The sequence below is a fragment of the Oncorhynchus keta genome, chromosome 36 (genome assembly GCF_023373465.1).
Source record: "Oncorhynchus keta strain PuntledgeMale-10-30-2019 chromosome 36, Oket_V2, whole genome shotgun sequence".
NCBI lineage: Eukaryota > Metazoa > Chordata > Actinopteri > Salmoniformes > Salmonidae > Oncorhynchus > Oncorhynchus keta.
In genome coordinates this window covers 1118012-1140858 of record NC_068456.1, presented here as the reverse complement: position 1 = coordinate 1140858, position 22847 = coordinate 1118012, and the positions used below count along the sequence as shown (strand labels likewise).

Below are 22847 nucleotides of genomic sequence, written 5' to 3'. Positions count from 1 at the left end.
AACCAGATGGAAGTCCTTCCGTGACAATTTTGTAAGGCATCTACAGAAGACCGAACCCAGCATTTCTGGGGGAACATATTATTGTTCCTGATACCTTACATCCAGCCAAGAAGGTAAGTTATACTATACACTGAGCATACAAAACATGAGGAAAACCTGCTCTTTTCATGACATAGACTGACCAGGTGAAAGCTATGATCCCTTATCGATGTCACTTGTTAAATTGACTTCAATCAGTGTAGATGTAGATGAAAAAATGTAAGCCTTGAGACAAATGAGACATGGATTGTGTGTATGTGCCATCCAGAGGGTGAATGGGAAAGACAAACAGGGTATGGTGTAGGTGTCGGGCGCACCGTTTTGAGGGTGTCAAGAACTGCAATTTTCACAATCAACATTTTACAATGTGTATCAAGAATGTTCCACTACCCAAACGATATCCAGCCAATTTGACACAACTGTGGGAAGCAGTGAAGTCAATGCCCCGACGAATTGAGGCTGTTCTGGGGGAAAAGGGGGTGCAATCAACATTAGGAAGGTGTTCCTAATGTTTTGTTTAGTCACTGTACAATTTAATTGATTGCACTTAATTCCGAACTTCAAGGTCTGCAGTATTGCTGGCCTTATTTCCTACCTGCTAAGTAACTACTTGATTGACTACTAATTATGAATGAGTGATTATATAGGGCCTTATTAGAGAGGAATGATGAAAACCAGCAGTGCTACTGATTTTCTGTCCCAAATTTGAGAAATATAATTAATTGAGCCTGAGCTGTTTCAGATGTTTTACTTAAACACATTTGACTTTAATTTACACTGTATGTTTACCTATTTTCAGCTCAAAGGGCATCCTCAGTCTTGAACATTCTGATTCACAACCTGTGGAGCCTGATGGCACTGAGGATGATGTGGGGTCCCTGAGCCATGCCCTGTGCTTCAGACGCCTGAACAGCAGTCAAGACCAACCAAGTAAAAGATAAGGTCAACCATCAAAATGTGGATTAAGACCTGCTTGCGTTTGAGGATGAGGTTGAGGTGTTTGTGCACAACCTTGTGCCACAGCTAAAGAAATAGGAGAAAACAGGTGAAGTCTGAAAGTGCAACTACTATCATTGATTGTAAACTGGGATGGCCAGCAGACAACACCTCTGTCACCACCACAATGGCTCTTCAGTGCGCCACATGGAAGACATGGACTACAGCCTATGATGTATGGCCAGCCCATGCCATACTCCTACTCACCAGGACCTACAGTTGAAGTTGGGAGTTTACATAGACTTAGGTTGGAGTTATTAAAACTTGTTTTTCAAGCACTCCTCAAATTTCTTGTTAACAAACTATGGTTTTGGCAAGTCAGTTAAAGACATCTACTTTGTGCATGACACAAGTCATTTTTCCAACAATTGTTTACAGACAGATTATTTCACTTATAGTTCACTGTATCACAATTCCAGGGAGAAGTTTACATACACTAAGTTGACTGTGCCTTTAAACAGCTTGGAAAAGTCCAGAAAATGATGTCATGGCTTTGGAAGCTTCTGTAGTGTACCTGTGGATGTATTTCAAGGCCTACCTTCAAACTCAGTGCCTCTTTGCTTGACATAATGGGGGGAAAAAAACTCAGCCAAGACCTCAGAAAAAACATGTAGATGTAGTATGGGTTCATCCTTGGTAGCAATTTCCAAAAACAAAGAAAAAGGTACCATGTTCATCTGAACAAACAATAGTAAGCAAGTATAAACACCATGGGACCGCACAGCTGTCATACCGCTCAGGAAGGAGACTCATTCTGTCTTGTAGAGATGAACGTACTTTGGTGCGAAAAGTGCAAATCAATCCCAGAACAAGAACCTTGTGAAGATGCTGGAGGAAACAGGTACAAAAGTATCTATATCCACAGTAAAACGAGTCCTATATCGACATAACCTGAAAGGCCGCTCAGCAAGGAAGAAGCCACTGCTCCAAAACTGCCATAGAAAATCCAGACTATGGTTTGCAACTGCACATGGGGACAAAGATTGTACTTTTTGGAGAAATGTCCTCTGGTCTGATGAAACAAAAAATAGAACTGTTTGGCCATAATGATCATTGTTATGTTTGGAGGAGAAAGGGGGAGGCTTGCAAGCCGAAGAACACCATAACATCCGTGAAGCACGGGGGTGGCAGCATCATGTTGTGGGGTGTTTGCTGCAGAAGGGACTGGTGCTCTTCACAAAATAGATGGCATCATGAGGAAAGAAAATGATGTGGATATATTGAAGCAACATCTCAAGACATCAGTCAGGAAGTTAAAGCTTTATCCAAATGGTTCTTCCAAATGAACAATGACCCCAAGCATACTTCCAAAGTTTTGGCAAAATGGCTTAAGGACAGCAAAGTCATGGTATTGGAGTGGCCATCACAAAGCCCTGACCTCAAATCTATAGAGAATTTGTGGGCAGAACTGAAAAAGCGTGTGCGAGCAAGGAGGCCTACAACCCTGACTCAGTTACACCAGCTCTGTCAGGAGGAATGGGCCAAACGTCACCCAACTTATTGTGGGAAGCTTGTGGAAGGCTACCTTAAACGTTTGACCCAAGTTAAACAATTGAAAGGCAATGCTACCAAATACTAATTGAGTGTATATAAAATTATGACCCACTGGGAATGTGATGAAATAAATAAAATCTTAAATAAATCATTCTCTCTACTGTTATTCTGACATTTCACATTCTTAAAATAAAGTGGTGATCCTAACTGACCTAAGACAGGGAATTTTTACTTGGATTAAATGTCAGGAATTGTGAAAAACTGAGTTTAAATGTATTTGGCTAAGGTGTATGTAAACTTCCGACTTCAACTGTAGGTCTCCAACACAACTGGGATTACCAGCAGGCAACACCACTGCCACCACCAAGGCCAGCAATTACACCGCACGGAAGAGGTGGACCACAGCCAATCATGTACGATGAGCTCAAGGATCAATACTCACCAGAACCTAGGTTTCCAACACATAGCTGAGATGAAGGTTTCAATACATTCTCTCTAGAGAGCTGAGACAGACTCAGAGTTACATCGATAATACCTTCTTAAAAGGAAGATCCCATTCCTGCATATATGTAGACCTATGTTGTTTTAGAAGGCCTTGTGAAAGTTTTAAAGTGAAACCAACTTTTTATGAATGCACTTTTTTTGTTGTTGCAGTTATATTTGCAGCTTGTATTTCATTTTCTTTTAATTGTTTTTTTCTATTGAGTGGATATTGTAATTGGGGGGATATGCCATTTTTTACAAGCCTTGCTGTTCATCTCACCTACAACAGGTGCATCGTGCCTTGCTGTAGCTGTTCGTGTCACCTACAACAGGTGCACCATGCCTTGACATGGCTGTTCATGTCACCTTGAATATTTATATATTAAAGACTTAACAAAGAACAATGTGTCTTACTTACCTTGAGTATAATGAGAAGACACTCCAGCACATGGTGATGTTGCTGCTCCCTAGATGCAATGGAAAATAGGCCTACATCTGTGGAGCATCATGATCACCAGTGTGCTGGAGTTTCTTTACACTGTAGTATAATGCTTTTCTCCATGCACCTGCTAACACAATACAACCTTTTCCAATAATTGACCTTAGAGTTACAGTTAGTCTTTGCTTTGGCTCTATTGAGGGTCCTGTAGTTGGTCGTCTGCTTGGTGAGGTCTGGGCCAACAAAAGACAGAAGTCTCCATCTCTTCTTCACTCATCTGGAAGTATTGGTGATGTTGGGCACCATCAAGTAGTAGTTCCTGGACAAGGTGATAATATTGCCCATGCTCCCTTATCACATTTACAGGATGCACCAATAACAACCTCTCTGTGTCTGCACCTTATTAATACAAAGACGACCAACTTATGTCTTAGCAGGTGGCATCTGTTTAGAAAAGCACGCATAAAATATTGTTTATTTTTAAATTGGGATTGGATGAGTATTATCTTTTTTTCCTTGACTTTTGTTCAGGAAATGCATAATTTATGACTCATAACAGAGTAGTTTGGTTGTAAGTTGAAAGACGCTGGCTATTTCTAGTAATCAGTTACAGCCTGTCGTCATGTATACTAAAGGCATATGGGAGTCTGTGAGAGGCGAATGCCTAGATGTGTAAAACTGATAGCCTACAATTTGTATTTCATAAATTATATTCCTGTCCTGGCAATAATATCACTGTCCTACAATATGATATAAGGTACTTACCCATGTTACCACTGCTCAATCGCAGTGAAATCAGAAGAATCAGAATCATTTTCAACAGGGCCACTGAAAATGCCGGCTAGAAAAGGCGTCTTATCACATCGTCATGCCACCAAAGTAATACAGAATAATTACTTCAGAGTTTGTTTTCATATTTCAACCTGCGCGTCCAGATCGCATCTGGTAGGGATAGACAAACTCAACATGTGTACGATGTCGCACATGGATGCACATGCAGAGACGGATGGCCAGCATGTTAGGCACTCACTTCGTGGATGCAACAGGACTGAAAGAGAAGAAATACAACAACCCAGGGCTGGCGCCAGAACTAATCAGTTGGACACATTTTTTTTCACGGGACCTCCTATGTGTGCTTGCCTTTACACAATGTTTTTTAATGGGTGTTATAGTAAAGACCGTAGTTGGCTCCTGAGTTTCAAGTTTGGGGAAGCTTACAATTTACCCAAACATTTCTACCTACCTGCGTGTGGAACAGTTTGCTTTAAATAATAACATTTCCTTTCTCAGAATCATTGTCATGAGGTTAATCATAAAAATATGAATTAAAAAAATAATGACATTTTCCAAATTCAACTAATGCGACAGCACGAGCCTCGGACACATATGGACAAATTGATACACCGTGATCCATTGTGGCTAAAGAAATGAGCGCATGGAACTCAAAGATAGCCTAAAGGCCAACGCAGCAGTAGGTTTATAAAATTAATTGCTAACTAAGTAGAGTACATAGGCCTAAAGCTGACAGATAAAAACAGTAGAACATATGCTGATGAAAATTCAGGTTATTTCAATCACATTATTCTCTCTACTCTGCCTGTCTGCCTTCCTTTCTATTTGTCTTGAGCTATCACTAGTGAAGCGCAACATTATATCAACTAGCCAATTCTGGGCCCTCAGAGTTTCCTGCCAGTGAGCTCGGGACAGACAGCTGTTTTAATGTTCCCACTGGACATTTAGGATCATCAGATCATGATAAACAGACATCATTGACTTACATGCTGACCACACTGCTCCTGTGCGCTCGTGTTGCAAAATAAATATCCACATATTATTCAATCATTACAACCTCACTGCTCATGCGTCAATGAGCGTCTGCATAGGCAGGCTCTAAAAATAGAACTTGGTTCTATTTGTGAAGCTTGACGCGCTGCAAGTCCCACCTCTCTGCAAGTCCCGCTTTTCCAATCTACTCATTGGTTTGTAGGAGCATATACCCACGTGGGTGATTGAAAGATGAACTGAGGTCCACACTCCAGTCCAGTTGGTAGTGGTAATGCACCCTAAAGTTGGTTGACAACTGTCATTTAAAGTCCAAAGAAGAAGAAGCCTGAAGGCGGAGAGATTGCTAAAAACATACTCGGTTTACCCCTTTAATTGTCGGAATAGAGGACTTTGTACATTTCAGGTAAAATAACAACCACGGGACAAATTAGCTAGCTAGCTAGCTAAATTGCCATACATGTTTAATGATTTTCAATCTGTCCTCAAATTAATATAGTTGGTTCAGAGCTCGTTTTGATATTTCAAAATGTGTGTCCTGATTGTGTAAGGTATGGGTGGACAAAATCAACATGGTCACGATGGCAGTCTGGTCAGCATGTTACTGTGTGAGGTGAATATTTTTTTATTGAGAAGCTCAACTGATGAGCTGTGAACGTGGTGAGTTAAGAAAATAAGAAATCAATTATATGCATATTCTATTTTCTGGTCCTGAAAAATAGCCCGTTTACTTTGGGAACGTTATTTAAAACCTCTTAAGACTCTAGGGGAAGTATTTCAATTTTGGATAAAAAGACGTGCCCGTTTTAAGTGCAATATTTTGTCACGAAAAGATGCTCGACTATGCATGGAATTGATAGCTTTGGAAAGAAAACACTCTGACGTTTCCAGAACTGCAAAGATTTTCACTGTGAGTGCCCTAGAACAAAAGCTTCAGGCAAAACCAAGATGTTTCTGCAACCAGGAAATGAACAGGATTTCTGAGGCTACGTTTTGCATTATCTCCTTATATGGCTGTGAATGAGCCTACCCTTTCTATCGTTTCCCCAAGGGGTCTGCAGCATTGTGACCTATTTGCAGGCATATCATTGGAAGATTGACCAAATGAGACTACATTTGCCAAGTGTCCGCACGGTGTCCTGCGTGGAAATTGGTGCGCAAAACTCAGCTGCTGGTATTTTTCCATGGGATTCTGAGAAAAACCATGCTTCCACGAACGGCATATCAATGAAGAGATATTTGACAAAACACCTTGAGGATTGATTCAAACAACGTTTGCCATGTTTCGGTCGATATTATGGAGTTAATTCGGAAAAAGTTTGACGTTTAGGTGACTGAATTTTCGGTTAGTTTCGGTAGCCAAATGTGTAGTAACAAAACGGAGCGATTTGTCCTACACAAATAATCTTTCAGGAAAAACTGGACATCTGCTATGTAACTGAGAGTCTCCTCATTGAAACATCTGAAGTTCTTCAAAGGTAAATTATTTTATTTGATTCCTTTGCTGGTTTTTGTGAATATGTTGCGTGCTAAATGCTATGCTAAATGCTAAGCTAGCCATCAACACTCTTACACAAATGATTGATTTTCTATGGTTAAAAAGCATATTTTGAAAATCTGAGATGACAGTGTTGCTAAGAAAAGGCTAAGCTTGAGAGCAGGCATATTTATTTCATTTCATTTGCGATTTTTAGAAATCGGTAACGTTGCGTTATGGTAATGAGCTTGAGGCTGTAGTCACGATACCGGATCTGGGATGGCTCGGCGCAAGAGGTTAAAAAACAAAAAAGAATTACCCCTAGATTCAACAGGTTAAGAAAATAAGAAATCAGACATCCCAAATTGGCATTTTCTTACATTTTTTTTCCTACAATGCATGCTCAGGCACGCGTGCTCCCTCAACATTATCAGGACAGAGAAGGCAGACATATGCTCATTGACAAAACAAAACAAATAAATATCTTTGCATGTGTGGCTCCTTACCACAATCAATCAGTATGGCAAAAAATAAGCTCTATTCAGAAGGCTTTAGAAATAAAGCTAGTGTGGAAGGAACGTCTTCCATTTTGGACGATGAAGAATTTTCAGAATATGAGGATCATGTCTCTGTCAATTCGAAGTCTGACAGTGAGATGGACAAAGAGGATGGGATGACCCTCAGCCAGTCCCAGAACCAGCCTGTCAGCAGCCAGCCCCAGGACCAGCCTGTCAGCAACCAGCTCATCAGCAGTCTGCAGGAGGAAAAATATGGATGTCAAAAAATTGTGAAATTGAATGGTCTTCTTGGCCAAGGAATGAGCCACCCTGCATGACTGCCAATGTGATGCAACCGGGACCAACACAGATAGGCATTTACTCATGTGCAGAATATAAAGCCTTCTTTTGAACTGTTCATCCCAGACACCATCCAGAAAATCATTCTGGACTGCACTAATTTAGAGGGAAGGCGTGTTTTTGGAGAGAGATGGAAGGAGATGGACCAAACTCATTTACAGTGCCTTGCGAAAGTATTTGGCCCCCTTGAACTTTGCGACCTTTTGCCACATTTCAGGCTTCAAACATAAAGATATAAAACTGTATTTTTTTTGTGAAGAATCAACAACAAGTGGGACACAATCATGAAGTGGAATGACATTTATTGGATATTTCAAACTTTTGTAACAAATCATAAACTGAAAAACTGGGCGTGCAAAATTATTCAGCCCCCTTACATTAATACTTTGTAGCGCCACCTTTTGCTGCGATTACAGCTGTAAGTCGCTTGGGGTATGTCTCTATCAGTTTTGCACATCGAGAGACTGAAATTTTTTCCCATTCCTCCTTGCAAAACAGCTCGAGCTCAGTGAGGTTGGATGGAGAGCATTTGTGAACAGCAGTTTTCAGTTCTTTCCACAGATTCTCGATTGGATTCAGGTCTGAACTTTGACTTGGCCATTCTAACACTTGGATATGTTTATTTTTGAACCATTCCATTGTAGATTTTGCTTTATGTTTTGGATCATTGTCTTGTTGGAAGACAAATCTCCGTCCCAGTCTCAGGTCTTTTGCAGACTCCATCAGGTTTTCTTCCAGAATGGTCCTGTATTTGGCTCCATCCATCTTCCCATCAATTTTAACCATCTTCCCTGTCCCTGCTGAAGAAAAGCAGGCCCAAACCATGATGCTGCCACCACCATGTTTGACAGTGGGGGTGGTGTGTTCAGGGTGATGAGCTGCGTTGCTTTTACGCCAAACATAACATTTTGCATTGTTGCCAAAAAGTTCAATTTTGGTTTCATCTGACCAGAGCACCTTCTTCCACATGTTTGGTGTGTCTCCCAGGTGGCTTGTGGCAAACTTTAAACGACACTTTTTATGGATATCTTTAAGAAATGGCTTTCTTCTTGCCACTCTTCCATAAAGGCCAGATTTGTGCAATATACGACTGATTGTTGTCCTATGGACAGCGTCTCCCACCTCAGCTGTAGATCTCTGCAGTTAATCCAGAGTGATCATGGGCCTCTTGGCTGCATCTCTGATCAGTCTTCTCCTTGTATGAGCTGAAAGTTTAGAGGGACGGCCAGGTCTTGGTAGATTTGCAGTGGTCTGATACTCCTTCCATTTCAATATTATCGCTTGCACAGTGCTCCTTGGGATGTTTAAAGCTTGGGAAATATTTTTGTATCCAAATCTGGCTTTAAACTTCTTCACAACAGTATCTCGGACCTGCCTGGTGTGTTCCTTGTTCTTCATGATGCTCTCTGCTCTTTTAACGGACCTCTGATACTATCACAGTGCAGGTGCATTCATACGGAGACTTGATTACACACAGGTGGATTGTATTTATCATCATTAGTCATTTAGGTCAACATTGGATCATTCAGAGATCCTCACTGAACTTCTGGAGAGAGTTTGCTGCACTGAAAGTAAAGGGGCTGAATAATTTTGCACTCCCAATTTTTCAGTTTTTGATTTGTTAAAGTTTGAAATATCCAATAAATGTCGTTCCACTTCATGATTGTGTCCCACTTGTTGTTGATTCTTCACAAAAAAATAGTTGTATATCTTTATGTTTGAAGCCTGAAATGTGGCAAAAGGTTGCAAAGTTCAAGGGGGCCGAATACTTTCACAAGGCACTGTACATGCATACTTTTGGATTCTTATCCTTGCTGGTGTTTTCAGATCCATACCTTGTGGGATGCAGGAACTGGCAGAGAACTTTTCTGTGCAACAATGTTTTTGGAAAACTTCCACATTATTTCCAGGATGAACCACTTCGATAATTGAGACCCCAGACCAGCTCGGCGGCAGAGATACAAGCTAGCGTCTATAAAGTCACTGTGGGACAAGTGGGTGGACAGCCTTCCCCTGTTTTACAGCCCTGGGCCCAAAATTACTGTTGATGAGCAGCTTATGCCATTTAGGGGCCGCTGCTCCTTCAGGCAGTACATACCGTCTAAACCCGCAAAATATGTAATCAAGATCTGGGCTGCCTGTGATGCTGCTTCTTCATATGTGTGGAACTTGCAAGTGTATACAAGGAAGCCAGATGGTGGAGCCCCTGAAAAGAACCAAGGGATGCGGGGTGTCCTGGACATGACACAGGGACTCCGTTGCCACAACATCACATGCGATAGCTTTTTTACTTCGCATAAGCTGGGACAGGAGCTCCTCAAGAGGAAGCTGACGATGGTAGGGAAAAAGAAACCAGAGCTCCCACCTCAGCTGTTGAATACACAGAACATGCCAATTAATTCTACTAAGGTTGTGTTCGCGGCCCGACACCTCCCTAGTGTCCTACGTGCCAAACAAAGCCAAAAATGTGGTACTCATGAGTATGCTGCATTGGAATGGGAGAATCTGTGGCCAGGAACCTCAAAAACCAGAAATCAGAATGGATTACAATGCCACAAAAGGAGGAATGGACAATTTAGACTGTCTACAGTTGCAAAAGAAGAACCCTACGGTGGCCACTGGTGATATTCTTCAACATCTTGGACATCTGTGCGTACAACGCGTTGTTCATCTGGATGGCGTTGCACCGAGATTAAACAGGGAAGCTCCAAAGGAGCTTCTCGAGGAGCTGGGCAAGACCTCAAATCCAGAGAAGGTAAAATATTCAAAGGACCCCAGCTTCTGCAGCCATCGTGAGGAGGATTCAGGAGGAGGATGTTGGTACCCCATCCACCCGACCCACGGAACCAACAACTCCAATACCGGAAGTGTGTGTGTGTGTGTCTGACTCTCCTAACTTGGCCTGCTGTAACTATATATGTGAGTGAGTGAGTGAGTGAGTGAGTGAGTGAGTGAGTGAGTGAGTGAGTGAGTGAGTGAGTGAGTGAGTGAGTGAGTGAGTGAGTGAGTGAGTGAGTGAGATGTAAGTAAAATTCCTGAACTAAGTGTTTTCATCATTCTATGCTACTTCATCATATGCGTGGAATATTCCATGCATAGATTGCAGCCGGTAGCAACAAATAAAATCAAATCAAATCAAATGTATTTATATAGCCCTTCGTACATCAGCTGATATCTCAAAGTGCTGTACAGAAACCCAGCCTAAAACCCCAAACAGCAAACAATGCAGGTGTAAAAGCACGGTGGCTAGGAAAAACTCCCTAGAAAGGCCAAAACCTAGGAAGAAACCTAGAGAGGAACCGGGCTATGTGGGGTGGCCAGTCCTCTTCTGGCTGTGCCGGGTAGAGATTATAACAGAACATGACCAAGATGTTCAAATGTTCATAAATGACCAGCATGGTCGAATAATAATAAGGCAGAACAGTTGAAACTGGAGCAGCAGCACAGTCAGGTGGACTGGGGACAGCAAGGAGCCATCATGTCAGGTAGTCCTGGGGCACGGTCCTAGGGCTCAGGTCAGTTGAAACTGGAGCAGCAGCATGGCCAGGTGGACTGGGGACAGCAAGGAGTCATCATGTCAGGTAGTCCTGGGACATGGTCCTAGGGCCCAGGCCAGTTGAAACTGGAGCAGCAGCATGGCCAGGTGGACTGGGGACAGCAAGGAGTCATCATGTCAGGTAGTCCTGGGGCATGGTCCTAGGGCTCAGGTCCTCCGAGAGAGAGAAAGAAAGAGAGAAGGAGAGAATTAGAGAACGCACACTTAGATTCACACAGGACACCGAATAGGACAGGAGAAGTACTCCAGATATAACAAACTGACCCTAGCCCCCTGACACATAAACTACTGCAGCATAAATACTGGAGGCTGAGACAGGAGGGGTCAGGAGACACTGTGGCCCCATCCGAGGACACCCCCGGACAGGGCCAAACAGGAAGGATATAACCCCACCCACTTTGCCAAAGCACAGCCCCCACACCACTAGAGGGATATCTTCAACCACCAACTTACCATCCTGAGACAAGGCCGAGTATAGCCCACAAAGATCTCCGCCACGGTACAACCCAAGGGGGGCGCCAACCCAGACAGGCTGACCACAACAGTGAATCAACCCACCCAGGTGACGCACTCCCCCCCCAGGGACGGCATGAGAGAGCCCCAGCAAGCCAGTGACTCAGCCCCCGTAACAGGGTTAGAGGCAGAGAATCCCAGTGGAAAGAGGGGAACCGGCCAGGCAGAGACAGCAAGGGCGGTTCGATGCTCCAGAGCCTTTCCGTTCACCTTCCCACTCCTGGGCCAGACTACACTCAATCATATGACCCACTGAAGAGATGAGTCTTCAGTAAAGACTTAAAGGTTGGGACCGAGTTTGCGTCTCTGACATGGGTAGGCAGACCGTTCCATAAAAATGGAGCTCTATAGGAGAAAGCCCTGCCTCCAGCTGTTTGCTTATAAATTCTAGGGACAATTAGGAGGCCTGCGTCTTGTGACCGTAGCGTACGTGTAGGTATGTACGGCAGGACCAAATCAGAGAGGTACGTAGGAGCAAGCCCATGTAATGCTTTGTAGGTTAGCAGTAAAACCTTGAAATCAGCCCTTGCTTTGACAGGAAGCCAGTGTAGAGAGGCTAGCACTGGAGTAATATGATCAAATGTTTTGGTTCTAGTCAGGATTCTAGTTTATTTAGTGCTTTATCCGGGTAGCCGGAAAATAGAGCATTGCAGTAGTCTAACCTAGAAGTGACAAAAGCATGGATTAATTTTTCTGCATCATTTTTGGACAGAAAGTTTCTGATTTTTGCAATGTTACGTAGATGGAAAAAAGCTGTCCTCGAAATGGTCTTGATATGTTCTTCAAAAGAGAGATCAGGGTCCAGAGTAACGCCGAGGTCCTTCACAGTTTTATTTGAGACGACTGTTAAGATTAATTGTCAGATTCAACAGAAGCTCTCTTTGTTTTTTGGGACCTAGAACAAGCATCTGTTTTGTCCGAGTTTAATAGTAGAAAGTTTGCAGCCATCCACTTCCTTATGTCTGAAACACATGCTTCTAGCGAGGGCAATTTTGGGGCTTCACCATGTTTCATTGAAATGTACAGCTGTGTGTCATCCGCATAGCAGTGAAAGTTTACATTATGTTTTCGAATAACATCCCCAAGAGGTAAAATATATAGTGAAAACAATAGTGGAAACAAGAAGAAGCACTGCGATGTGTGTGGACCCAGGTATGACACGAAGACACAGGACACATGCATCAAGTGCAAGAAATAAATTTGCAACACACAGACAGTAAAACTCATTCCCTGTTGTGGTGTGTAGACCGGACCTAATTGGTGTGCAATGTGGCTATTTATCATTTCCATAAAATACTGCATGTAAAATTTGTCCTTCCAATTTGTTCAGTTCAAAGCTATAAACATGAATGGTGATGAAAACCTTGTTCAATTTAGATTTGTTCAAGATTAACATGATTTATTCCACCCATATCGTCATTATAATCGATATATGTTTACAAAATTTACATTGTATCCAAAAAACAAATAGCGCTTTAATTGATAAATCAAATCTTATTTGTCACAATCACATGGTTAGCAGATGTTAATGCGAGTGTAGCGAAATGCTTGTCTTTCTAGTTCCGACCATGCAGTAATATCTAACAAGTCATCTAACCTAACAATTTCACAACAACTACCTTATACACACAAGTGTAAAAGAATGAGTAAGAATATGTACATAAATATATACGAATGAGTGATGGCCGAACGGCATAGGCAAGATGCAGTAGATGGTATAGAGTACAGTATACACATGAGTTAAGTAATGTAGGGTATGTAAACATTATATAATGTGGCATTGTTTAAAGTGGCTAGTGATACATTTATTAGGTCAATTTTTAATTATTAAAGTGGCTAGAGATTTGAGTCAGTATGTTGGCAGCAGCCCCTCAATGTTAGTGATGGCTGTTTAACAGTCTGATGGCCTTGTGATAGAAGCTGATTTTCAGTCTCTCTGTCCCCGCTTTGTTGCACCTGTACTGACCTCGCCTTCTGGATGATAGAGTGGTGAACAGGCAGTGGCTCGGGTGGTTGTTGTCCTTGATGACATTTACATTTAAGTCATTTAGCAGACGCTCTTATCCAGAGCGACTTACCAATTGGTGCATTCACCTTATGACATCCAGTGGAACAGCCACTTTACAATAGTGCATCTAAATCTTTTAAGGGGGGTTTGACCTTTTTGGCCTTCCTGTGACATCGGGTGGTGTAGGTGTCCTGGAGGGACACCTAGAGTGTTTTTGGTGAAATTTCTTCAGTCTCCTGAGGTTGAAGCGGCGCTGCTGCGCCTTCTTCACCACGCTGTCTGTGTGGGTGGACCATTTCAGTTTGTCCGTGATGTGTACGCCGAGGAACTTAAAACTTCCCACCTTCTCCATGACTGTCCCGTCGATGTGGATAGGGGGCTGCTCCCTCTGCTGTTTCCTGAAGTCCACGATCATCTCCTTTGTTTTGTTGACATTGAGTGTGAGGTTATTTTCCTGACACCACACTCCGAGGGCCCTCACCTTCTCCCTGTAGGCTGTCTCGTCATTGTTGGTAATCAAGCCTACCACTGTAGTGTTGTCTGCAAACTTTATGATTGAGTTGGAGGTGAGCATGGCCACACAGTCATGGGTGAACAGGGAGTACAGGAGAGGGCTGAGCACACACCCTTATGGGGCCCCAGTGTTGAGGATCAGTGGGGTGGAGATGTTACCTACCCTCACCACCTGGGGGCGGCCCGTCAGGAAGTCCAGGACCCAGTTGCACAGGGCGGGGTCGAGACCAGGGTCTCAAGCTTAATGACGAGTTTGGAGGGTACTATGGTGTTAAATGCTGAGCTGTAGTCGATGAACAGCATTCTCACATAGGTATTCCTCTTGTCCAGATGGGTTAGGGCAGTGTGCAGTGTGATTGCGATTGCATCATCTGTGGACCTATTGGGGCGGAAAGCAAATTGGAGTGGGTCTAGGGTGTCAGGTAGGATGGAGGTGATATGGTCCTTTACTAGTCTCTCAAAGCACTTCATGATGACGGAAGTGAGTGCTACTGGGCGGTAGTAATTTAGCTCAGTTACCTTATCTTTCTTGGGAGCAGGAACAATAGTGGCCCTATTGAAGCATTTGGGAACAGCAGACTGGGATAAGGATTGATTGAATATGTCCGTAAACACACAAGCCAGCTGGTCTGCGCATGCTCTGAGGACGCAGCTGGGGATGCTGCCTAGGCCTGCTGCCTTGCGAGGGTTAACACATTTAAATGTTTTACTCACGTTGGCTGCAGTGAAGGAGAGCCCGCAGGTTTTGGTCGCGGGCCGTGTCAGTGGCACTGTATTGTCCTCAAAGTGAGCAAAGAAGTTGTTTAATTTGTCTGGGAGCAAGACATCGTGGTATGCGACAGGGCTGGTTTTTCTTTTGTAGTCCATGATTGACTGTAGACCCTGCCACATACCTCTCGTGTCTGAGCCGTTGAATTGCGACCCTACTCTATACTGACGCTTAGCTTGTTTGATTGCCTTGTGGAGGGAATAGCTGAACTGTTTGTATTTCCGGTCACCTTGCCCTGATTAAAAGCAGTGGTTCGCGCTTTCAGTTTTGCGCTAATGCTGCATCGTGGAAGTTAGAATAACAACGATCCAGGGTTTTGCCCGCTAATCGATATGCTGATAAAATTTAGGGAGCCTTGTTTTCAGATTAGCCTTGTTAAAATCCACAGCTACAATAAATACACCCTCAGGATATGTGGTTTCCAGTTTACATAGAGTCAAATGAAGTTCTTTCAAGGCCGCCGTCTGCTTGGGAGGGAATACACACGACTGTTATTATGATCAAAGAAAATTATCTTGGTAGATAATGCGGTCGGCATTTGATTGTAAGGAATTCTAGATCAGGTGAACAAAAGGACTTGAGTTCCTGTATGTTGTTATGATGACACCTCGTCTCGTTAATCATAAGGCATACACCAGCGCCCTTCTTCTTACCAGAGAGATGCTTGTTTCTGTTGGCGCGATGCGTGAAGAAACCAGGTGGCTGTACCGTCTCCGGTAGCGTGTCTCGAGTGAGCCATGTTTCCGGTAAACAAAGAACACTACAGTCTCTAATGTCTCTCTGGAAGGCAACCCTTGCTTGGATTTCGTCTACCTTGTTGTCAAGAGACTGGACATTGGCGAGTAGTATGCTCGGGAGCGGTGCGCAATGTGCCCGTCCACGGAGCCTGACCAGAGGACCGCTCCGTCTGCCGATTCTGCTGCGCCGTTGTTTTGGATCACCGACTGGGATCCGATCCATTGTCCTGGGTGGTGGACCAAACAAAGGATCTGCTTCGGGAAAGTCTTATTCCTGGTCGTAATGTTGGTAAGGTAACGTTGCTCTTATATCCAATAGTTCCTCCTAACTGTATGTAATAAAACCTAAGATTTCCTGGGGTAACAATGTAAGAAATAACTCATAAAAAACAAAATACTGCATAGTTTACCAGGAACGCGAAGCGAGGCGGCCATCTCTGTAGGCGCCGGAAGTATGATCTAATAGAGGTAAATGGCAAATATTAACCATATATGCTATCAATATTGCTTGTAATTGATATAAGTCAACATCTAAGTATGAAGTATTTTTATGTAAATTGCTATGGCTGTATCAGACCCGCAAACATTGGGTGAATAAGAAAAACACGAATGCCACACAATGGTTAATAACAGAAATGTTTGCAACCAAAAGACGGGATTAACGGTACATTTACTAGGCCTAAAGGTGACATATGTAATGGGGAATTTATCAAAATAAACAATCAAAGGGCAAACAATTCACACAATGAAACAATGGATGCGCAAGAATTGGCGGGAGACAGCTGAGATCATTCTGGAGAACTGAGTGCATTCTGGAGAGAGAAACATGTCAGAACTTCACCACACACCCCTCCCCTTTCTTCTTATCTCAACATTTTGAATTATACTCAAGACACATTATCTTCACACATATCTTAGATACTTTTCACTGACAGCCACAACTCAGTATTCAGCTAGGCCTATTGCCACATGTTGCCCAAATTTTGCACTTCCCAAATAGGCCTACACACTTGTGATTTGAAACAATCCATAGGTTGTTGTTTTTTTAAAGATATTGATCCGCTTTGGCTAAGTGATGCTATCTGGTGAAGTATTTTGAATTATTTTATTTAGACAGGAGTAATTATATAATTTTGTCAGAACATCAATTTACTTTATGGGAAGACAGCATCCGAACGATGCACTGTGCACAGCCAACTTTATTTTCCAATTCGCAAGTGGCTGAAACGAGAGATCTGAATAATGACAAGATGCTCATGTCTCTGCTTCAACATTGGGAGTCATTTTCCCAAAGGTGGGAATATAGGCAACAAGTTTAACATGTATATATATAAAGTTGAAGCGTGGCTTCTGATTGGTCGACCAGCGTTGAATGGTTCTTGTCACTGGTACATCCTGTTTGAGTGTCTGCCTATAAGATGGAACAAACAAGATGGCATGGTCGGATTTGCCGCAGGGAGGGTGCAGGAGGGCTTTTTATGCATCGCGGAATTTGGAGTAGCAGTGGTCGAGAGTATTAGCCCTGCATGTCATGCAATTAATATGCTGGTAGAATTTAGGTAGCCTTGTTCTCAAATTTGCTTTGTTAAAATCCCCCGCTACAATAAATGCAGCCTCCAGATACATAGTGTCCAGTTTACATACAGTTGAAGTTGAAAGTTTACATACACCTTAGCCAAATACATTTAAACTCTGTTTTTCACAATTCCTGACATTTAATTAATCCGCGGAAAATTCCCTGTCTTAGGTCAGTTAGAATCACCACTTTATTTTAATAATGTTAAATGTCAGAATAATAGTTGAGAGAATGATTTATTTCAGCTTGTATTTCTTTCATCACATTCCCAGTGGGTCAGAATTTTACATACACACAATTAGTATTTGGTAGCAATTGCCTTTAAATTGTTTAACTTGGGTCAAATGTTTTGGGTAGCCTTCCACAAGTTTCCCACAATAAGATGGGTAAATTTGGGCCCATTCCTCCTGACAGAACTGGTGTAACTGAGTCAGGGTTGTAAAGGCCTCCTTGCTCACACACGCTTTTTCAGCTCTGCCCACAAATGTTCTATAGGATTGAGGTCAAGGCTTTGTGATGGCCATACCCTGACTTTGTTGTCCTTAAGCCATTTTGCCACAACCTTTCAGGTTATGTCGATATCGGACTATTTTTACTGTGGATAAATATACTTGTGTACCTGTTTCCTCCAGCATCTTCAAAAGGTCTTTTGCTGTTGTTCTGGGATTGATTTGCACTTTTCGCACCAAAGTACGTTCATCTCTAGGAGACAGAACGGGTCCCATTCCTGAGTGGTATGACTGCTGCGTGGTCCCATGGTGTTTATACTTGCGTACTATTTTGTACAGATGAATGTGGTACCTTCAGGCGTTTGGAAAATGCTCACAAGGATGAAGGTCTGATGAGGTCTTTGCTGATTTCTTTTGATTTTCCCATGATGTCAAGCAAGAGGCACTGAGGGTAGGCCTTGAAATACATCCACAGGTACACCTCCAATTGACTCAAATTATGTCAATTAGCTTATCAGAAGCTTCTAAAGCCATGACATACTTTTCTGGAATTTTCAAGCAGTTTAAAGGCTCAGTCAATTTAGTGTATGTAAACCTCTGACCCACTGGAATTGTAATACAGTGAATTGTAAGTGAAATAATCTGTTTGTAAACAATTGTTGGAAAAATTACCTGTGTCATGCACAAAGTAGATGTCCTAACCGACTTGCCAAAACTATAGTTTGTTAATAAGACATTTGTGGAGTGGTTGAAAAATGTGTTTTAATGAATCCAACCTAAGTGTATGTAAACTTTCGACTTCAACTGTAATTACTCCACTAGTTTGCTATCCTTCCAGTCACCTCTGCTATCTCCAGGCCCCAGAATCCTGGGGCGGCAGATAGCCTAGTGGTTAGAGCGTTGGACTAGTAACTGGAAGGTTGCAAAATTGAATCCCTGAGCAGACAAGGTAAAAATCTTTCATTCTGCCCCTGAACAAGGCTGTCATTGAAAATAAGAATTTGTTTTAGCCTAGTTAAATAAAGGTTCAAAAAACATATCCCTTTAATGTTCTGTTTTATTACTACATCAAATGCAGAATAACTGGCACAGATCCAGAATCTCTACCAGAGTTGCAAAGAAAACAGTACAATGGAGCTCAAAACTCCCCATAGATTATCATTCATCTGTAATAGATACATGCGTGCCCTCTGACTCAGGTTTATTGCTGAGGTTGTAAGTGCTGTGTCACCCCCGGTTGATCAATAATTTTGCTGTGTTGTGTTTTACTCTGTGTCTCTTTAAAACTTGTTTCTGTCTCTGGTTCTTTCTATGTCCTGTAGCTGTCTCGCTGGCTCTAGCCTTGAATGGAGTCTTCACAAACACTATCAAGTTGATCGTTGGCAGGTAAATACGTCATTGTAGTACACCAACTAGACTCAAAAACTGTTTGGGCAAGGTTGAATTATACAGTGCCTTGCGAATGTATTCCGCCCCCTTGAACTTTGCGACCTTTTGCCACATTTCAGGCTTCAAACATAAAGATATAAAATTGTATTTTTTTGTGAAGAATCAACAACAAGTGGGACACAATCATGAAGTGGAACGACATTTATTGGATATTTCAAACTTTTTTAACAAATCAAAAACTGAAAAATTGGGCGTGCAAAATTATTCAGCCCCCTTAAGTTAATACTTTGTAGCGCCACCTTTTGCTGCGATTACAGCTGTAAGTCGCTTGGGTTATGTCTCTATCAGTTTTGCACATCGAGAGACTGAATTTGTTTCCCATTCCTCCTTGCAAAACAGCTCGAGCTCAGTGAGGTTGGATGGAGATCATTTGTGAACAGCAGTTTTCAGTTCTTTCCACAGATTCTCGATTGGATTCAGGTCTGGACTTTGACTTGGCCATTCTAACACCTGGATATGTTTATTTTTGAACCATTCCATTGTAGATTTTGCTTTATGTTTTGGATCATTGTCTTGTTGGAAGACAAATCTCCGTCCCAGTCTCAGGTCTTTTGCAGACTCCATCAGGTTTTCTTCCAGAATGGTCCTGTATTTGGCTCCATCCATCTTCCCATCAATTTTAACCATCTTCCCTGTCCCGCTGAAGAAAAGCAGGCCCAAACCATGATGCTGCCACCACCATGTTTGACAGTGGGGATGGTGTGTTCAGGGTGATGAGCTGTGTTGCTTTTACGCCAAACATAACGTTTTGCATTGTTGCCAAAAAGTTCAATTTTAATTTCATTCTTCCACATGTTTGGTGTGTCTCCCAGGTGGCTTGTGGCAAACTTTAAACAACACTTTTTATGGATATCTTTAAGAAATGGCTTTCTTCTTGCCACTCTTCCATAAAGGCCAGATTTGTGCAATATACGACTGATTGTTGTCCTATGGACAGAGTCTCCCACCTCACCTGTAGATCTCTGCAGTTCATCCAGAGTTATCATGGGCCTCTTGGCTGCATCTCTGATCAGTCTTCTCCTTGTATGAGCTGAAAGTTTAGAGGGACGGCCAGGTCTTGGTAGATTTGCAGTGGTCTGTTACTCCTTCCATTTCAATATTATCGCTTGCACAGTGCTCCTTGGGATGTTTAAAGCTTGGGAAATCTTTTTGTATCCAAATCCGGCTTTAAACTTCTTCACAACAGTATCTCGGACCTGCCTGGTGTGTTCCTTGTTCTTCATGATGCTCTCTGCGCTTTTAACGGACCTCTGAGACTATCACAGTGCAGGTGCATTTATACGGAGACTTGATTACACACAGGTGGATTGTATTTATCATCATTAGTCATTTAGGTCAACATTGGATCATTCAGAGATCCTCACTGAACTTTTGGAGAGAGTTTGCTGCACTGAAAGTAAAGGGGCTGAATAATTTTGCACGCACAATTTTTCAGTTTTTGATTTGTTAAAAAAGTTTGAAATATCCAATAAATGTCGTTCCACTTCATGATTGTGTCCCACTTGTTGTTGATTCTTCACAAAAAAATACAGTTTTATATCTTTATGTTTGAAGCCTGAAATGTGGCAAAAGGTCGCAAAGTTCAAGGGGGCCGAATACTTTCACAAGGCACTGTATATCAATGAGTACTTTATTTAAATTGGCATTCACCATTCAGTTATGCGGTGTGGCACTTAATTACATTTTTGTCATTTTTATTTAACCGTTATTTAACTATGCAAGTCAGTTATGAACAAATTCTTCTTTACAATGACTGCCTATGGAACTCCCAATCACGTCTGGTTGTGATTTAAATAAGTAACTAAATGCCTTGACATGTACTTAAAGTTAACTTTAGGTGGCATAACTTTAGCGATTGATTGAAATGTCTTCTTCCTTTTCTCTGCAGACCCAGGCCAGACTACTTCCAGCGTTGTTTCCCAGATGGACAGGTGAATGTTAAGATGCTGTGCACCGGAGAACCATACCTGGTGTCAGAGGGACGCAAGAGTTTCCCAAGCAGCCACTCTTCTTGTGAGTGTCAGTCAGTCAGCAGCCACAACACTGTCGATCAGTATGTTTTAGGGATCAGTTGAGCCAGGCAAGGCACAGAATCCCTAATATTGATCCCAGCAAACCAAAACTGGTTCTGTGTAAGTTCTCAGAACATCGGTTAGGTTGTAGCAAATGTTCTCATAACACAAAAACTGTCCAGTTGTGATGATCAGTATATAATGTTTGTATAAACATTCGCTTGACGTTGCAAGAACGTTCCCAGAAAACATTTAGTCTGTTCTTTGAAGGTTCTCATAAAGTTTAATTAGGTTGTGGGAACATTGTGGGGATGTTCCCAAAACACCAAAACTGTCCAGGTGTGCAGATGACTATACAATGTTATTTTAGTGTGCACAAAAACACATTTCTTTAGGTTATGTGAACATTGTGGGGATTTTGCAAGAGATAGTTTCCCAAAACACAAAATCATTCTACTTGTGATGACATTCTTAAACTGTTTGAATGTTCTTAGAATGGTTTTCATATGTTCCCAGAATGATACAATTCACTTTTGAACAGTGGTTTCTTTCATGTGTTCGTGTTATCTTACTGGTGTTAGGTTCTAAACAAACAGACAACTAGTAAAAAGCTCATACCAATGTTATTCACCCACTGTGTCAAACAGCTGCAAAGACAAAAAAACATGATTACACAAGCACATATATTTATACCCTCCTACTAGAAGGAGTCAATTCTTTGCAAATCTAGACAGCCAATACATCTCTGCTGCTAGACAGGAACTTACAGTGGGGCAAAAAAGTATTTAGTCAGCCACCAATTGTGCAAGTTCTCCCACTTAAAAAGATGAGAGAGGCCTGTAATTTTCATCATAGGTACACTTCAACTATGACAGACAAAATGAAAAAAAAATCCAGAAAATCACATTGTAGGATTTTTAATGAATTTATTTGCAAATTATGGTGGAAAATAAGTATTTGGTCAATAACAAAAGTTTCTCAATACTTTGTTATATGCCCTTTGTTGGCAATGACAGAGGTCAAACGTTTTCTGTAAGTCTTCACAAGGTTTTCACACACTGTTGCTGGTATATTGGCCCCTTCCTCCATGCAGATCTCCTCTAGAGCAGTGATGTTTTGGGGCTGTTGCTGGGCAACACGGACTTTCAACTCCCTCCAAAGATTTTCTATGGGATTGAGATCTGGAGACTGGCTAGGCCACTCCAGGACCTTGAAATGCTTCTTACGAAGCCACTCCTTCATTGCCCGGGCGGTGTGTTTGAGATCATTGTCATGCCGAAAGACCCAGCCACGTTTCATCTTCAATGCCCTTGCTGATGGAAGGAGGTTTTCACTCAAAATCTCACGATACATGGCCCCATTCATTCTTTCCTTTACACAGATCAGTCGCCCTGGTCCCTTTGCATGATGTTTCCACCCGCATGCTTCACAGTAGGTATGGTGTTCTTTTGTCCCCCAAACACGACGAGTTGAGTTTTTACCAAAAAGTTATATTTTGGTTTCATCTGACCATATGACATTCTCCCAATCTTCTTCTGGATCATCCACATGCTCTCGAGCAAACTTCAGATGGGCCTGGACATGTACTGGCTGAAGCAGGGGACACGTCTGGCACTGCAGGATTTGAGTCCCTGGCAGCGTAGTGTGTTGCTGATGGTAGGCTTTGTTACTATGGTTCCAGCTCTCTGCAGGTCATTC

The 22847-nt window shown here is 42.3% G+C and overlaps 1 protein-coding gene across 1 annotated transcript in view; it reads left to right on the top strand.

Moving 5' to 3' along the window:
* LOC118369884 (phospholipid phosphatase 4-like) overlaps positions 1-22847 on the top strand; it is a 127840-nt gene that overhangs the window by 85595 nt on the left and 19398 nt on the right. The window contains exons 4-5 of the mRNA XM_035754656.2: positions 19011-19074; positions 21026-21150. Coding sequence (XP_035610549.1) covers positions 19011-19074; positions 21026-21150 — 189 coding nt within the window. The remainder of the gene's footprint in view (positions 1-19010; positions 19075-21025; positions 21151-22847) is intronic.